Here is a 17,786-nt window from a genome sequence, read left to right on the forward strand (position 1 = left end):
ATTATGACTTCTTATATTGTAAACAGCATCTTGAAAAACTGACTAGTAAATACCTCCAGATCGTTTCGCTTTGTAGAACGCTATGATTTCTTCGTCGATTTCTGGATCCCCTGTCAAAGGCAATGAATCCTCAAACTGTTTGTCTTTTGCCTCCGAATTAGACTTTCGCTCGAAATCATCCCTTTCTGCTTTGTTTTCCTGTAGAATCAAAGGGTTTTTTGAATTATTAGCACTGAAGCTTAAAAACTTTTGATAAATTGGAGCTGAGTAATCTGCCTCTACAAATGAAGCTTCCTGAGTTATAATTTTCTCTTTCGCACTTGATAATTCAACAGGATTCTGCTGTTTCACTTTTGATTCTATTTGATTATTATGATTATGTTTTTTCTTAACGTTTTTTTGCCCTCTTTCAGATATGCGCAAGGACTGTTGATTCGTACCATCAGTTTTATCACCTGTTCTCTGATCAATTCCTTGATCTTTATCCTCGGTTAAATCACTTAAAGTTAAATTGACGATATTACAAGGCAATAACTCTGGCATAAATGTATCAGTGGATATTGACTCGTTTTTCAATGCCGGATCATTATCATAAACATTAGTACTGTAATCAGGTTTGGTTTCATTACTAATTTTAGGTCTTCGTTTTTGTTTTTTCAACGGTGTACGATTACTGAGGGAATTTTGTATCCTTTTTTGATTATCGTTCTCGATATCATTAGTCGTAAACCTATCATCATTTGATTGTGTCGATCGTTGATTCCTTTCCCTCTTCATTTTATCGATCAACAATGCTGTTAAAAAGTTAAGAAATTTTCTGATAAATAATGGAACATTAATAAAATTATAATAGGATACAAATTTCTTTGTCCCTTTGAACAACCAGATCCTTATAATATTCCAGTTTCTTCAGGTAACACTTTGGATCCTTGCTCAATTCGAAAGCTCGCTTGAAACTTTCGAAACAATATTCTACTTTCCTAGGATTATAATCCCAAATGACTTGTTTATTCGATTCTAAAAAGCTTCCGATCTTATGGTCGAGATTCTTTTTATCTGCAGCTGTAAGCTCTTCAGACATCTACATTTGAAATATCAAAAGAAATTGAAACCTAATTTACAAACTAAATTGAATTTTTGATAAAGATACTGAACAGTTTGCCTCGTCAAGGCTTTGATTTGTTGCTTAAGTCTCTCATTCTCCGCTCTCAGTAACGCATTTTCACTCTGAATGTCTGTCTCTAAATTTAATTTCAAGTCATTTCTAATGAGAGCTACTCGTTGAGCGAATCTGCACGTTGATACCGTTTCCTGACAATTACGAGATAAGAGTATATCCAGTTAAATAAATGCCCTGATGATTATGAGGCAATAAAAATCGTGTCGTACCTCCAAATTAAAAGCGCAAAGGCTTATGGTCGCTAACATAGTAGTCAGACAGTTTCCACCTAAACTGTCTCTCAAAATCGACGTCAATAGGGAATTCCTAAAAATAGAAACAACGAAAGTTGCACGGTTAAACAAGGGTTCTAGATGTTTTATCAATTATTACGATCTACTTTCCAACCATTTTCTAATTTAAAAGAAAAGGTGAGTCAGAAGAGTACAATAAAGTTTCATTCGCTATCCGCATATTATTTAAGTGATGAAAAATTATACTGTCGGATATAAATCCCTGAGTGAATTTAGCACCTGTAAGGAATGTGACCTGCGCTCTCCTGACCCAGACACACTATGACTTGTTCCAAGTAATGTAGGCTCAGGTTAATGTGCTTCGCCTCGGTCAGAGTGGTGCCAGTTATCGAGCATTTGTAGACACGTTCGGACCTACGGAGATCTCACGTTGAAAAATCGGTTACCGTTACAAAATTTGCCAGCACGGGCGCAGATGGCAATGAGAAAGCACGACACGATGTTGCGCGTAGGAAAAATTATCGCTGACAAGTAGGTCGACGTTTAATGCATTTGAGATGTTGGTGCGTAATCGCAAAAATGTCACTTCCACAACATTGTTGGAATAGAGATGTAATTTGTGAAAGGAATTTAAAGATATCATTATACAATTACGCATCAGTCGGCAAATATGCGTTTAATCATGCTTTTTTCCAGCTCACTTTCTCACAATTTATGAAAATAAATTTACAACCTTGTGGGATGTAAAAGACTGGTAATCTTTTTTTCTTAATTACGATGCTCAATTAAAAATTTGTTACTGAAATGAATTTTTCTAATGGTTGTCTTCAATTAGGAGCTGATGTCCTAATATCTCTAACCCTTGTACCTTCAGTCGATACAAGACGGAGGAAAGCATACGAACCCTGCTAGGTCGACGAGATGTACTTTCGCTCGCTTGTATTGTTCAGCGCCGAACTTCTTCGTAGAAACTACGATGGTAAAGATGCAGTGTGATCTCGATGACTGAGGATTCATCGGTGTATCGGCGGTAACCCTATGAAGAATTACATTCTTTTTTCCCATACGACAATATAACGAGATTATTTTACCGATTATGATCGCCTAGCACAAGTAATTCGAATGCATCCTCCAAGTTTTTAACGCAATAAAATGTCAAATTCTTCAAGTGTAATTTCCCGGTCTCGTCTTCTCGAATGCTGATACGTCTGAAACGCGTGCACAGTTTCCAATAGATGAGAAATTTTAGTACTCTCCCTTATTTTTAATTGCAAAACAAAAAGAGACTCCTCCGTAACGTGGCGCAAGACAAGGAGGATATAAAGATAACACGGTTGCACCTTGCGCACGATTGCTCCATATTGGAAGTTTGTCGGAATCATGTTTGATCGGTCGGGTCGAGCAGGTTGTTTCCCTTTAGGGGGGCCCCCTGGTTTTTACGAAATACCCTCGTATCCGTGTTCGCGCATTACTCGACAGGCCACCATTTACGTCACCCGGACTTACGGTAAATCTTCCAATCTCGTAACCGCGAAGTCTCGTTGGTGCTTCCGATCTATCAGGTCATAGCCGGTTTCATTGTAAATCTCCAGATATGCCACCTCGATGGAGTACACGTTTTCCGGTCGCTGCATAAAATTTAAGGGCGGTATAGGGTTCTCTGCGCGTACCTATGTAACATCTGATAGCCAACAAACGCAACCTTTTGTATCGCGTCGAACAGGAACTGCAAAGTTCTCGGTATGATACCACGACATTCGTTCTCCAGACTCCCGGTTATCGTGTACGTTTTCCCAGTGGCGGTCTACAAAATTCATGACTTAAAATCATATCAGAGGCTCGCCTCGATCGAGGTTTCATGGATAGAATGTTCGAGGATGTGGGACGAGTTTTAAATTTTATGACAACGGTAGACGACTTAATTTTAGAAAATAGATGTTTTACTCGAGTCACATTTTACCGATTCTATCGATTTATTGTTCGGTATACCTGGCCGTAGGCGAAAATGGTACCGTTGTAGCCATCGAGAGCGCTTTAATAAAGGAAATTGCATAGTTAAGTGAATATTCGAGGACTGCATCCTAATTCATTAATGAACGATACGATTCTGTTACCTTTCCACTACGGATCGTGCAACACTTTCGAACACGTCTTCTTGCGTCGCGGATTCCTCAAATATTCGGAAAAAGCTGAAAGTTTCGGATGTTTCAATGTTTAGACTTCAGATTTTAGACATATTACTGACAATGATAAAACGTTATTTTTGTGATATCTCACGAGAAATTCCACGACTCGGGACGATTGTCAGGATAATCTTTTATTCTTTGGACTGGAGAAACTAGAACCAAGAAATCCTCCTCGAGATTTTCTTTGGGACGATGCAAGACCTGATAATTCTTTGGAAGAAAACGTGCATCTTATAAAACCAATTTCAATTTACTATCGCGATATCTACCACTATGCTTTTCCGATTTTGTTCTGGTTTCAATCTGGCGTAGACTTTGATAGAATTTTTCACCATCTCGTTCGTACAACCTCGCAGTTTTGTGGCTATGAATCGATGACAGGTGATCGATTATCGAATACCTATAGATACGTATTACAATTCAGGAAAGAAACAAGTAAAACGTGACAAGCTGTTGAATTCTCGAAAGTAGAAAATAGTAAAAAACTTTCTCACGCGTGCAGCGTTTCTTATTTAAATCAATTTAAATAACTAAAGGTACAAGGCTACCAAAAGCTTCAGATATAGATAAGAGGTATCGAGCCGTGAAACTAGACCAATAAAAATGCGACAAGTATGCCAACAAAAGCGGCGAGCATTTGCACGTTAAAGCGGCCCATCCGTCGGCAAAAAGGCAGCGGTGGACCTGCGAGAAAGCTTGTGTCTCCACGACAAAAAGAAAAAGACCGACAACGCAACATAGCTTGGTCTTTTCCTCCCTTTCGACGTATCGATATCTCGCCGAATAACGTAGTCGCACCGGTTCGATTGATCGAAACACCCTTCTCCTCCTCCTCCTCCTTTTCCTCTTCGTCCATCAGAGAGGAGAAGAGCGAGAGGTCGCGTGGTCGCCTAGGCGACGACGTCGTCGTCGTCGCGACGTCGGCGCAGTGCGTCGCCGCGTTGAGAGTGCCGCACCGGGTCGTCGGTCTACCCGATGGCAGGCCAGTGTCCCGACTTTTCTCGGCTTTCGCGCTGTTCCTCGCATCCCTGTCGTTTCGTTCGACGTCGTTATCCCTGTGCTATTCGCGCGATTACACGCTAGTTCGCGTCACAACGACGAACTTGGCGATTTTTCGCACGATGCGAATCGTTGTTTGCACTTCGTCGTCGGTCTGATCGTTCGTCGTCGCCGGCGACCAGCAGCGCACCCATCGCGCGCTTTCATGGAAACTTCTAGCTCTGACTAGTGAATCGGTGAATTTTCCGCTCGATCACGATCTGCCTCGTATCGCCGAGCTCAACGTGCATCATCGATGTCGATCGACTTTACGATCATCCCCGACGATACTGTTCATTAACTTCCGGAGTTGAGAGAGAAGTTGTTATTAAGAAAGATTCGTCTAAGTTGGAGGAAGACGTTGATGTATCGGTGAAGAAACGAGAGAGGTTAATCGTCGATTATCGATACCGAGGTAGTCGTTGGAGGAACGATTATCCGACATTCACAGGCGACATGGCCACCAAGCTCGAGAGCAGCACCGCGTGAGAAGCTACCGGGACATGTGCCTTTTGCTCTTCTATTGATCGGCGTGTCCCGACGCGACTAGCGGATCCTGACGTTTCGGGATCGCCAAACATTCGGTAAGATTCCACTATTTTATGACACAGTTTTGGATCTTATAAATATTGCGCTAATCCGGGGTAGAATTGTAAGAACGGGTAAAGTAGCGATAAAGAATCTATGATGCGATGATCGTATCAAAGAAGTCATTTTCATCAAATAGTCGTCCTTTGCGTAACTACAATCGAATACAGACTTAGTTGTATTCGATTAGCGATAGATACTTTGGATAATGTACAAATCGATGGATACTTGAATTAATCTAAATATAGTCGAAGGACAAATATCGGCGAGAGAAAATGTTGTCATCGTGTCGATATTATAAATCAAATAATTGTACGTGTCTTAAAAAAAAAGGGACTTATGCATATAATCGGGTGCCCGATGATGTATGCAATATATGTATCGCGCGATCACGATTGTTCGAAGAACAGAAAAGACGTACGAGTCATTGCATCTTATTACTCCGTGTAAATCAGAGACATCGCAGATCTCTACGGTCCTGGATCGCGGTCGAGCAAAGATCAACCGAGTTTCAACGGATAGTATGCACGAGGTACGTAGAATTCACGGGGTCAAACGCTTGGACGCGTGAACGGTAGAAAGGACTTTTTCTATCCTGGTTTCGCGAAGCTGTATGGGTAATCGAATAACTAGAATTACGTAACGAAGATTTACGCGTTCCCTATTGACCGCATCAATTGTGTCAGTCCAGTCGGTGCGACTCAACGGGGACTTTTAAGCATACAGGATCAGGGTCGTTAGAGAATGTTACTCTTCGCGAAGTTCAACGGACGTCTCCTGACAAGTGTCGGTAACAAGTCTTGCGAGACGCGTTTAGATACATAATACATCGGCGAACGTGGCAAGTTGTAAAAGTTACATGACGAAGGAAGCAAAGAATCTATGTCAACGACTGTAAGAAGACGAATTGACACACGTGACGTGGATGTACGTAATATACAATTATACCGTTTTGCAATGGAATATATCGGCATTTCATCGTGTTTCGAAGCATTCCGTTTTATAGTCGTGCAAAGTAGGTATTTATTGCTATAATTAACTCGTATTGTTCCAAAATGAAAGAAATTTTAAATAGCGTTACAGCAAATTAACGAGGACGTTAATGCTCTCTTAATCTTATCGAGTGTGAAGCACGTGCATATAAATTCCAATGTCTTTGGCGAACAGACAAATCGAAACGATGCTTCGAGTTCACGTTACATAGTTGGAGAAAGTCGTAAATTTAGAACTCGAACCGATGGAGAGTAGTAGGGCGATTTAAACGACGCTCAGCAACACCAACACCGACATTCGAGCAACGATTATAGTCGTTACATCAATCAGAACGAATGAATAGATGTATAATCTCGGTAATAAGAATCGGCGGAGAGTATGAGAGGTATCGTTCCGAGTCTTTCACGATCGGTGATCACGATAGGTGATCACGATAAACCAATTTCTGCTTTTTTGATCACTTCTTATCGCCGTCGCTTTGAAAAATATAGGAAAGGTGTTTATATTTCTCGGAATCTTGTTACACATTGGAAAATATGGATCGTTCATTAGCAGTGAGTAAAAGCGACCGCGAACCACCTTGAAGGCTATTCTATTCCGGCTGAAATCTCGTTTCATTTAATTCGTCACGCGCAATTAACATCGGAGTAAAAGTTATGCGGATTGACCACGACCGTGGGCCACTATTTCAATCGAAATCGTTCGAGTTAGTCGAGCACCAGTAATTTTCGCGTTACTATATATGTACCTGTTACGAGCCCTTGATTTATGTCAACTTCTAAATGCTATAGCGCAACGTCATTTATGGAATGCTCCATGCGCGGTAGATACGCTTCTACTCCAATTGAAAAACATAGCATAGATACACGTTGCTGCAGTTGCAGTCATCGAACGCTCCCAGAGTTCAGTGAACGATATATTGTTAATGAAAGGGATTACGCAACGCGACGCAACTACTATAAAAACTTCGAACGAGACGAGTAGGTGGACGAGATAAAGAAATTCTTGTCCACGCTTTCTCCGTCTCTTCGCACTTTCCGTTTGGAAAGGAGTTTTCGTTACTGTTTAAGCGATGAAATTACACGGTAAACCCTATTTCATTGCTGATATCGTGAGAGATACGACATATACATATATGTATACCAACACGACGAGAATCGCATTCTCTGCAAATGTGCAGCAATTTTCATTAACGCGTACAAGGAATCTCCATTGTGCGTTCTGTCCCACGAACGCATTCGACCGGCACTTTCATTCGATTCGGTGGTTCCTGTGCGACGTAAAAATCACTCTCTACCTTGGATTTAAGAAGTCAGACATTATTAATCTTGAATTCTTACAAAGAAGAAAGGCAAATTATTCAGGATTAACGATTCGCGTTAGCTGTGCGATAAGGTTAAATTCTTCCAAAGGTTTTCACATTATCATTGTTCAATAACTTACCAGGTATGTTTCGGCAGTATGTTACAAACAACAACAGTATGTTACAACAAATCTGACTCCTAATCCGATTTTATGCAAATATAAAGGTAGCAAAGGAACTTTCCTCTAAGCTTTTGCAACGCTCAGCCAGAATGACTATTTCATACAGTGATAAGAGAAACAATGAGCTCACGAATTTTAATCGCACCTCCATAACGAATCTCCATAATGTTGGTATATGTATCGGCTACATGGACGACTCACAAGCAACCCAAATGATAAACAGCGCATTACGAGGGGGCCCGCTGACATTTTAAAATGTCAGTGACTACCTACACGGGTTGTACACGTAGGCTCGTGCCCGTTGCCATTGTATCGGCCCATCGACAACGTCTAGAAGGACACCATTGTCCCAGCAGTGCGTACACATTTCAGCACGCGCCTTTTGATCTTTCCTATATCTTATGATACCGATCGAAAGACGATCAATTTGAAAATTTACTGCAGTTTCGACGACGATATTGTATATCTGATTAAGTCCATAATCTATGCCTATCGCAATCATTTTCACGCAACACAAATAATGCGATCATCTTGGAAAATTATGGATATATATCGTGGAAGAAATCGTGCGGAACAAACGTTCCGATTGGTAGTTATCGTTTATCTTTAATTGCGACAAAACTGATTTAATCTGGCAATCGAGATAAATCCCACAGTAAACGAGTAGTTTTCAGTATATTTCATTTCTCTTCGCTTGTCTTATCAGTGCTGTAAATAATCGATATGATTCAGGTGCGCGAGAAATTTTCTCGCCACGACTCTGCGGGCAATTCGATTTACGCAAACCTGGTCTTTTATTTTATCGAATAATTAACATGTACATACATTTACGCGAATCGTGATCATCGATTGGCTGCGTGAGCGTGCATAGAGAAAGTTCCAGTCATTAAACACGCTCGATATCAAACACGATTTCTATTTTGTTCGCCTACATCAAGGGTTTGCAGGAAGGTGTATCAGTCAAAAAGTTTTATTAACTCACAACCAACGGAAGCTTAACATTTCCAACTCACGCTTGTTTCTCTGGTGTTTCTGTCAGTGTTGTGCAAGTTGCATTAGATAACGACACGTATCGTTGGACGTATCCAGTGACGGGGAAGAAACAAGTCCCGGTATCGTTAGGAATCTTCCGGCTTTCGATTTTCCTTTTTCCCTTAGCCGAAGTGAAGGCTGCGTTCTCTCGTTGAGAATTTAATGCAACTTACTGCGTACGGTAGCCGATGCTCAGCTAAAGAGAGAGAGAGATGAAGTGAGAGGGAGAGAATTACGGCTGCGATACGAGAAGGAGAAGTACACGGTCCACAGCGCACTTATTACGATTTTTACTGTTCTTTACGATCGCGCAGTCGAACGTGCTATCAAATGCATACCTAACTGTACATCGAATTGGACATACACGCGTTACCGCAATAGCGTGGCGTGTTATTGAGCGCTTTGCCAACATCTCGAAACGCCGCCACCGCATCCTGCATGCAGCTGTACGCCGAAATTTATTGTTATTTTTAATCGGTTCTCCAATGCGACCCAATTTCCCTTCTCCTTCGTGCGAATTCACTTCGGACATGCCTGTGTGTCTTCGGCGAAACCTGTTCATTTTCGAATGAAAATTTCACTCGTTATACGTACTTTACCCTTTTGATTAGCTAGATTTCTGAAATTGGAGAACTTCCCATGCGGCGAAAACGGCAGGAGTTCCTGAATTTTGTACGTTCCGCAGTCTGCTAGATACGAAGCTGCGAATACTGTTACTTCAAACAAAGGAACTTGCTGTACGTGTGTGTACCCCCATTAACAAGGCCGTGAGTTCTAATATCCGTCATCCTCAAGATCTAGACTCAAGTTTAAGGGCGACCAATAAAACTATAATAGCTCGATACGTAATATCATTATTTTCTCTCCAAAATATTGAAAATAACGGAGCCTTGAGGAACAATAATATGAAAAACGAAGAGAAAACAGCACGTGGAAGAAGAAAACGTTTTCTCATAGCAACCTAACAAAACGTTATCCATGAGCCGCCCTATGCAAAGACGGTTTCTAAATATTTAGAGTAGCCACCACGTAACACATGTTTCCTCTCATAAGTGTGCCATCTTGGGAATTTCTTTATTGTTAATATAGCTTCGAAATATACACAGTATGTTCGTAAAATATCGAATTGGCTGTAGGTATATTTTCTGTATTTCATGTGTGTCTGGTTTGACGAATTTTGCTAAAATCGATACAATCCATGGGGAAATACGTATCTTAATTTGTAACTCAAGATCGGAAACTTTCGTCATATTCTCATTAAGTCAATACAGTCGGCAGACACCCGAAACAACCTGTATTGTCACGGTTCGCATCAACCAATTACGAAACAATTGTTGATGAAACAATAGCATCATGCAACAGTAGAATCATTGGTAAGCAACTGCGGTTCTGGCCAGTGAAAGTTCCGATATTTGTTTCCAAAAACGGAAGGCATATTTTCGACACTAGATATTTCTCGTTTTAATATCACTGCGCAACATTTACGACTAGAACAGAATTCGTTATTAAACAACTTTTTTATTCAATATGGAAAAACACTTTCGTCACATGGAATAGGATGAAAAAGCTCCGCAGGATATTCACGTCGCGCCTGAATTTTAATTCGTACGTGAATATTCATTTGTTCATTTCTGTCACTTTTAAGACCATCCTAAACAGGAACAAGCTATATTAAACTTTAGATTCTCTTTGATCTACCGAAGAGAAGCATTGGTGCTTCATGAACATCCTACAAACCTATCGTCGCGGTCATTAATTAACGATCCGCGTCCCGTTCTAATTTAAACGGTCGAATGATCGTTAATAATCGGCAAGAAGCGCTCCACATATAGAAGACCACAGACAAATTGTAAGCTAGCGTAACCTAGCGAATTTTAGGACTCGAAAATTTTGCTCGCGACCGATAAACCTTGGTTTCATTCTAATTTCCGGATGATACGTCGTTTAAGGTTGGAGATAGCTGGCGTACGAGGGGCTCGGTCTACTGTGCCATTCATCATCGCGGCACCAATTAAAGCGCCTGCAGCTCGCAGTCGTTCATTCGTTAAGGCTGCTTTAAGAGGATTTTAGGGTAGAGAATATTCTCCTCCGTATCGTTACCTTCTGCTTCGCCATATATTTATAACGATTGTACATTCTGAGATTACGATGCCGTTCCCCGGTAACCTTGCGATATGATTGGTACATTTGAATCTCGTCGTCTTTGCGAGTTAGCGATACACGTTGGGTTAGCGGCTTGGACAAGGAAGCAGACGTATTGGTAGACAAGTATAACGTGTAGATTTGCTCTCGTCACGCTCTGCTTGCGTTCTAATGTATTACCCAGACTGTGTATTGCAAAACGGCAAACGCATCAAGCACGCTTCATTAAAGTTTCAATTAAGGATCTTTACTTTACTCGAGTCATAAACACAATTTCGTTTACTCTATATTCTTTCGTTTGATCAACTTTACCTAACAGGAAGATGAAATAATAACTGCGGATATACATAATATCCGTAAGACAAGCTGCGTATAAATGACTTGTTTAAGACATGGTCGATCGAAGTATCAACGCTTATGGATACGGAGCACGAACGAGGCTTCTTCCTCTTCTTACCTTCTAGTCTAGCCGCAAGGAACAGGACGAGTCAATAACTATCGAGCGATAAACTGCTGCCTTCTAATCAATGTCCGTCCAACCATTCGTTAGCGAAACTACACGATAAAATCGATAGTCCTGCATCCAGACAAGAGCAAAGAGCGCCATGTGGACTATCGGGCACAGCTGTCAGCTCCCTACGCGAATATATCGTATACCTTTAAGGTTCTTTCACAGCACCGACTCGATATCCCTTTGTATTACTCTATTATCGTAGCTTATACCGTCACAGAGACGACGTGAAATTCTATCCTTGTTGATGAATATTCAGAGAACTCGATGCAATCGCGTTAAACCAACCGCTTCACCAAATATGATTTACAACGGCATACAAATGGGATAGGGTTGTAACTAGAGCAATTGTTCGTGTAATTTACGACGCTTTTTATGTTATCGACGGTCAGACCGATGCGGGTGTATAGAAGTGGGTTACCTCCGATGATCATTTGACATTGAACCACATTTGCAGTGCCTCGGTACCATAAAAGATTCTATCGATCGTTTTCACACGAATTGTTCGAGATGGTAGTTACACGTGTAATTAAATCGTTACAAATGATACTTTCAACGGCAAGGTGTTAAGGAATTTCCTCGGCATTCCATGAGAACCATATAGCCAGGTTAAGGTCGGCACGTAATAGTCTTGTGATTCATTCATGCGAGTTATCGATCGCGTCTGGTGCTCGCGTGCCACCGCTTTTACGTGACTTTTCACCGTCGTGTGCACGAGGCTTTAGGATGGACCGGTGTATAATGGGTCGAGTGTTCTTTTCAGTGAGTCAGAAGGCCCGGACGACGACGTCTGCCAAAATATTGTAGTCGCGGTCGCGCACACGCCGCTGCAGCTCACAGCCTTTAACCAGCCGAGACAATGACGTCATTGTGGAAAGGGACGATAAGGAGTTTAAAGTCGACGCATAACTGGGATATTAAAATCCTGATTCATGCTCGGACCACCCTGAACAAAGACCGAAAAATATATGCAGCTGTCCATTTACAAACAGGTCTTTTTTAATCTAGAGCCATTGTGAAAATGCTAGTAGAAGAGGCGGGAGTGTAAAGGAGAAATTATGATGAATCGATGAATGCAACTTTTTGCATTGTGAACTAGACGAGAAAGGTACACGACCACCGACTAATCTTTTCGTCAAACAGCCTCCAAGGTGTGAAACGAACGTGTGCAAATCTCTCGGGACGAAACAATGACTCACGTGAATGAGAAATCAATATGTAGTACGTTTTGATGTTTCGAGTTCCACTCGTGATCAGTAGCGCAATAACAATGACAAAGGAAAAAACGCAAAGGCGACGAGATTAAAAAATATTTTCCATTCTCCCAAAACTGTATAATTATTTAAATAAAGATTAATATAATTTTCAGCTTTCTTGCGAATTCAAAGAGGAAAATGCAGAGGGTCTCGAGTGGCCGGACGTTTCTCTTCCCTGAAAACTGTCCTCCCTTCTTTGCCTCATCGAGCCACGTATATATCGCGTCCCTAAGGTTTCCTTCCTCCCCTGGAATCCCAACTGGACTTTCTCGGAAAGGTTCAACGCGTCCCTTTATGGGATGTTCATTTGGTCGCGCAGCCACCTCAGCAGACCAACTGGCAACCCTTGTTAGGAGAAACTGGCATCAAGGACACCGGTGGTCTCGCCTCTTACTTCGTCCAGTCTCGTTCGAAATTATGTCCTTGTTACAACTCGATTCGATGAAGATATTCCACCAGTGGCTCTGCGCCACTGTTTTTTCTCTTTCCTCCTTTTAAGTTACAGAAATAATTGTGCCGCAACCATGATCTATACTTGACCACGTCAGTACGACAGTTTTTAGCAAAACGATCGACATAAATAATAAAGTATCTTCCAAAGATACTTTAATTTCGAACAAAATCAAAGGTTACGGAGGGCATTCTTGATTCGGCGAGCCGTTCCTGGAAACTATAGCAAAAGATGGATCGCGAATATTCGTAGTTTTCAAAAGTTCTGCAATTATCTCGTTAAACTCTTTTCTTTGTTACAACTCTGCGATGGTTATTATCTTTTAAACTTGGTTTTATTCATTGGATTTCTCCTTTTTAAACGATTAGAGAATCGTTACTCAGTCCGTTTTTAATCACAATCGAAACGTTAGATAATTAGCTGTAACGTTTATCCTGTTTTTATGTTATAATTTGAATCGAGTGAAACTGTGATTCGAATACAGTTACACTTTTCATTAAAGTGCGCACGGTCTCGTTAAGCGAAAGTGTCGGAGGCATGGATTAAATCCGAAGGCGTTCCACAGCTTCGCGTCGCGTCGTCCCGTTCATCGACGAAATCACGACTGTCATCGTTCCTGTCCCTAATTGTCGTCAATTGCTGTCAATTGTAGAGCCAACCCTCCTGCGGCCAGCTGCAATTTGCAGCTAGATCGCGCGTCATCGGCGTGCCGATCGTCGCGCAAAATCGTTATGCACGCGTTACGTACTCTTTCTTTCTGCGCTCGCATATAATTAACGCGGCGACGTTTGCGTGCGTGCACGCTGTTGTAATAGACTCTAGTGGTTGGTTTCCTTTCGCTGCGCGTACCGATCACTGAAAGAGTAATCAAAAGACGGACACGAATCGAGATATTCGAGAAATATTGCGATTCCTGCGTTGTATTTGTTATTTGGAACGAAAACGTTGTTCACGAATAAGGTTTGAGGGTAATTAATGAAAAAATATTGCACGCGGATTACATGTTTGTTACACTTAGCGTAAATAGCTCCAAGTGAGCGAACAGGTTCACGAAAGGCAACGCTTTGCGTTATCGACGAATAGAGTGTTGGCACGGAATGGCGCACCCAAAAGCGTGGCCGACTCGTTCTTAATAAACCGTGAAACAATCCTAATTACGGTGTTGCTATGGGGCATGAACGCCGCTGGAACATAGGGTGTGGTGACGCATTAAATTAGCATTGCATTTCCGGCAAGATCTCGACCTTCGAAATTGTTCATTCACATCAGAATAAACTCCACACTCATCGAACAATTTATATAATTCTCCTTGCTGGACCAATAATTATTATTATTCGATCCTGTGATATTTGCATTGGATCGAGACGTATCTTCGGGTGGTGCAGTCTGCGCTCTACAAACACGCGACCCGCTTAAAACAATGCCATGAAATCGATCATAGAAGGCATGCATCAACGCGTATGCATTATGCATCTCTGGAACCGCCCTAATCGCTTCGACATCGCTGCCCTCGGCGTTCCTTTCCCGCGAGCATTAGCTAGTACGCATCGCCACGCAAATTGCACCGTGTACACACGCCCGGTTGCAAGTACTCTGCTCGCTCACTTGCTCGCTCGCTCTGTTTACCATTTTCGAGCGAACATGCGGTTAAGAAGCGTGGGCTAAAACGTCGAGAAACTCGGGCCGTACCGAAGGAAAAAGCATAAAAAAGGAGGGTATAACTCGGCTGGTCGAAACGCGGCGTTCGGTAGGGCAGCCAGTGGTGGGGACTTGGGCAGATGTTTGGTCCATGGTACGAGGGCTCCAGTCCCCTATGGGGTGCCGTGCCATAAACTACCCTCCATCGACGACTCTTTCGCGTAGGCAGTAGCAGCCAGACCCGATGCTAACGCGACGACAACAATGGCCTTCGGTCTCTACGCTTCTGCCCCTTGTGAGCCAGCCTTAAGGGCCACGTGACACACGAGAAACACGCATTTTCACGCAGACACACGTGCCTGTAGACGCACACAAAGACTTCGCAGAATTCGCCGGAGACTCCTTCGAGTCGTGCCGAGACTCGCTTCTTCCACCACGTGGTCGACGCTCTCGTGCCCGTTGTGGTAAACGAGCAGCGTCTGCCGAGAATTGCGAGATCTTTCCTCGTGGAATCTTCCAACTCGGAACGTGCATTTTCGTGAATCATCCGTGCGATCCAATGTTTACGTAATTACTAAAGATATACCGTTCAATCGATTGTCAATAGTGTGTGCAAGTGAGTGGAGTAGCAAAGAAGATCGCGTTTCTCTCGTTTCGATCAAGGGAATTTTATTGCGAGACGAAGGGATCGATCTTTTGTATACAGATTCTGGCAGTTCCCCGTTCCAATTTCGATCTGGTCAAAGAGGGATGTCGTTGAAAGTGAACCGCACTCCAGCGCGTTTCGAGAGGACATTTAACGCTTGAGCGTGAACTACATGTATTGGAAGCATCAGCTGCACAGGATCAATAGATATCGACGTTAGAAGATGTCGTTTGCTGAGATCGACCAGCACGCGCCGTCACACGAGCGCCACTCCCGCTGACTCGTAAGTGTGAACACCCTTTGTCGGCTATCTTTTAATATAGACGAATTTATCCGTGTTGAGCATTCGGGCAATTGACCGGAGGATGTGGATCATTTTTTCATCGACGCGATCCGAAAAATTATTATGAATTTGATTCGAGTCCAAGCCGGAAGCGCGATTATCGTTGTACATCGTTATATAAATTGTAAAGATAATTGAATTGCTTAATGCAAAAGTGGTACAAGTCAATTTTTTGCCTATTTGGTTTAACATCGCAGCTCGAATCGCAGCTTCATTCTATGTTGCACAAAAGTTGTGTAAGCGTATCTTCATTAGTTTCTCGCTGGTTAACAAAATAAGTGAGAATCGCCCACGCGGCCTCTTACTGAATTTTTACTTTATCCTTCATTATACAGCAATTAACTTTTTCTATCTATTCCACTTTTGAATTAAACGGTTCAATTAGCTACTGAAATAAATCGTGTATGATTAGCGATGGTAACATCTCTTCGGAAGTATACGAGTCACCGATCTGTATCTAGCAAGCATCATCGAGTTTCATGATGCTGTCATACCGGAAAATACCGCAAGTCAGATGCAATACACCACTAGACGAGCCATTTCGAAGCGTTCCGCTAGACCACCAGAGATCCTCTCGATGTGGCGAGTATCGTTGACGCGTTGTCGAGCTGGCGCGGACACGTGATACACGTGCAACACGGAATTCCGTTTTGTGTGGTGTCGCCGTCGATTGCAAGTCACTTCTTGTTTTTACGTAACTCAAGGACCAGGAAGATGACGGGGATGCGATGTTGCGTTAATTAACGTTCTTGCGCTATCTCTCCTCGGATCGTGTTCAGGCATGAAAATGAAAGTGACTGGACATCAGATTGATTTCGACGATGCAGGAAACGAAGACCGCTGATAGATCGTCGGCAAGGTATCTCGGGATTTCAAACCGATTTCTTTTTCCATACGTTGCAATGGTATTTCCCTCATGGATATTACGAAAACCATCGCTAGAACAACGTTTGTCATTTAGCCGTTTCCGCCACATGATTTGTTATTACGAAATAAACTTTCGGAATGAAGAAATGCGGGCCTTGCTTAAAAAGCATCAATGTTTGCTACATTTTATCTTGACACAGGAATTTAATGGAAATGTTGCGTGATGGTGCATCGATTTCAATAAAATTACTACTCGTTTCAAGTTCGGCAGAGAGAAATAAAAGATAATAATTGAGTAAGTGTTTGCAATAGAGGAAAACTGTATGTCTGAAAGTTACTGCCAAAGTCTGTGTGTTTCGCGTGGAATCTGTGTAAGACGATTCGTAGTGGTTTTTTAAAGATCTCGTGCTCTTTCTTCCATTAAGTCTTCAGCGCACTATGTCCTTGGAAGGGTCCTATGTGATGTGGAGATGATCGACGCGGTGGTTCGGTCGATCTCCCGGAAAATTCCGTTTCGAAACAGGGAACAATAATCAGATCTTGAATTATAAATTGGAGGATAAACATACTCTAATCGCATTTCGTTCAATGCCGAATTCAAAAAATTATAACTAATTAGTCAATTATACTTTGCTGATCATAATCTCGATTTCAATTAATGCCAATGGAGTATGCTTGTCGAAAAAACCTGTCATACGTTTCCTCCATCGTTTACGCAATTGAACCGTCGCAATTTCTTCCCTTTTTCCGTGACGTCTATCGACATTTACGCACGCTTGATCGAGAGCCATCGTCGAGGGCTTCTTCTATCAGGAGCACATTTTCTTGTTTCAGGAAATCGATGTGGAAAGTACAAGTTTGCTAGCTGTCTAAACCACTTTCCCGCCTCGACACAGTCAAGGTTAGATGAATGAATGTTTAATAGATTTATAATGTCGACCCTGATTCTCTGTTTCCCTATGGATTTACCTCGCCGAGACTGGTTCTCATTAGTGAGTTCGGTCCTGATGTCGGTCGTGTTATTTTCATATAACATCGGAAATTAGAGAAAGGTTTGTTACAGTTCTCGATCGTTCAGGTGATTAGGTCTAACTGCAAATTAACGTTTTGAGGTTAATACGTGGAATGGAAAGGAGATTCGAGCATTATCGGCTAAGAAGTAGTGCAGCATTCGTGTCAAAGTAACGATAAAGTAAC

The 17,786-nt window shown here is 42.1% G+C and overlaps 2 protein-coding genes across 3 annotated transcripts in view; one reads left to right on the forward strand and one right to left on the reverse strand.

Moving 5' to 3' along the window:
* Positions 1–42: 42 nt before the first annotated feature.
* On the reverse strand, positions 43–3,934 carry LOC122570576 (kinesin-like protein KIF6). The gene is made up of 13 exons (XM_043733072.1): positions 3,869–3,934; positions 3,691–3,809; positions 3,528–3,602; positions 3,403–3,445; positions 3,116–3,217; positions 2,920–3,041; positions 2,505–2,621; positions 2,318–2,449; positions 1,693–1,827; positions 1,390–1,486; positions 1,156–1,311; positions 859–1,081; positions 43–794 (listed from the first exon to the last, which is right to left on the reverse strand). The coding sequence occupies exons 1-13, from the start codon at positions 3,932–3,934 to the stop codon at positions 43–45; spliced, it is 2,139 nt and encodes a 712-aa protein (XP_043589007.1).
* Positions 3,935–4,551: 617 nt separating this feature from the next.
* The window catches only part of LOC122570574 (disheveled-associated activator of morphogenesis 1), a 43,542-nt gene continuing 30,307 nt past the window's right edge, over positions 4,552–17,786 (forward strand). Inside the window, exon 1 of one of the 2 annotated variants that reach the window (XM_043733066.1) lies at positions 4,552–5,221. The gene's annotated coding sequence lies outside the window, so the exon portion shown is untranslated. Of the gene's footprint in view, positions 5,222–14,925; positions 15,663–17,786 lie in introns of those variants that run through there. The other variant, XM_043733065.1, reaches the window with a different exon arrangement.

The sequence above is a fragment of the Bombus pyrosoma genome, linkage group LG9 (assembly GCF_014825855.1).
Source record: "Bombus pyrosoma isolate SC7728 linkage group LG9, ASM1482585v1, whole genome shotgun sequence".
NCBI lineage: Eukaryota > Metazoa > Arthropoda > Insecta > Hymenoptera > Apidae > Bombus > Bombus pyrosoma.

Excerpts from the sequence above, each read along its gene's own strand:
- LOC122570576 (XM_043733072.1), bottom strand. The coding sequence starts at position 3,934 with ATGGTGAAAAATTCTATCAAAGTCTACGCCAGATTGAAACCAGAACAA. Across the intron at positions 3,603-3,690 it reads CCCGAGTCGTGGAATTTCTC|CTTTTTCCGAATATTTGAGG; the intron begins GTGAGATATCAC and ends CGAAACTTTCAG. Across the intron at positions 1,487-1,692 it reads GCAGGTCACATTCCTTACAG|GAATTCCCTATTGACGTCGA; the intron begins GTGCTAAATTCA and ends TTCTATTTTTAG.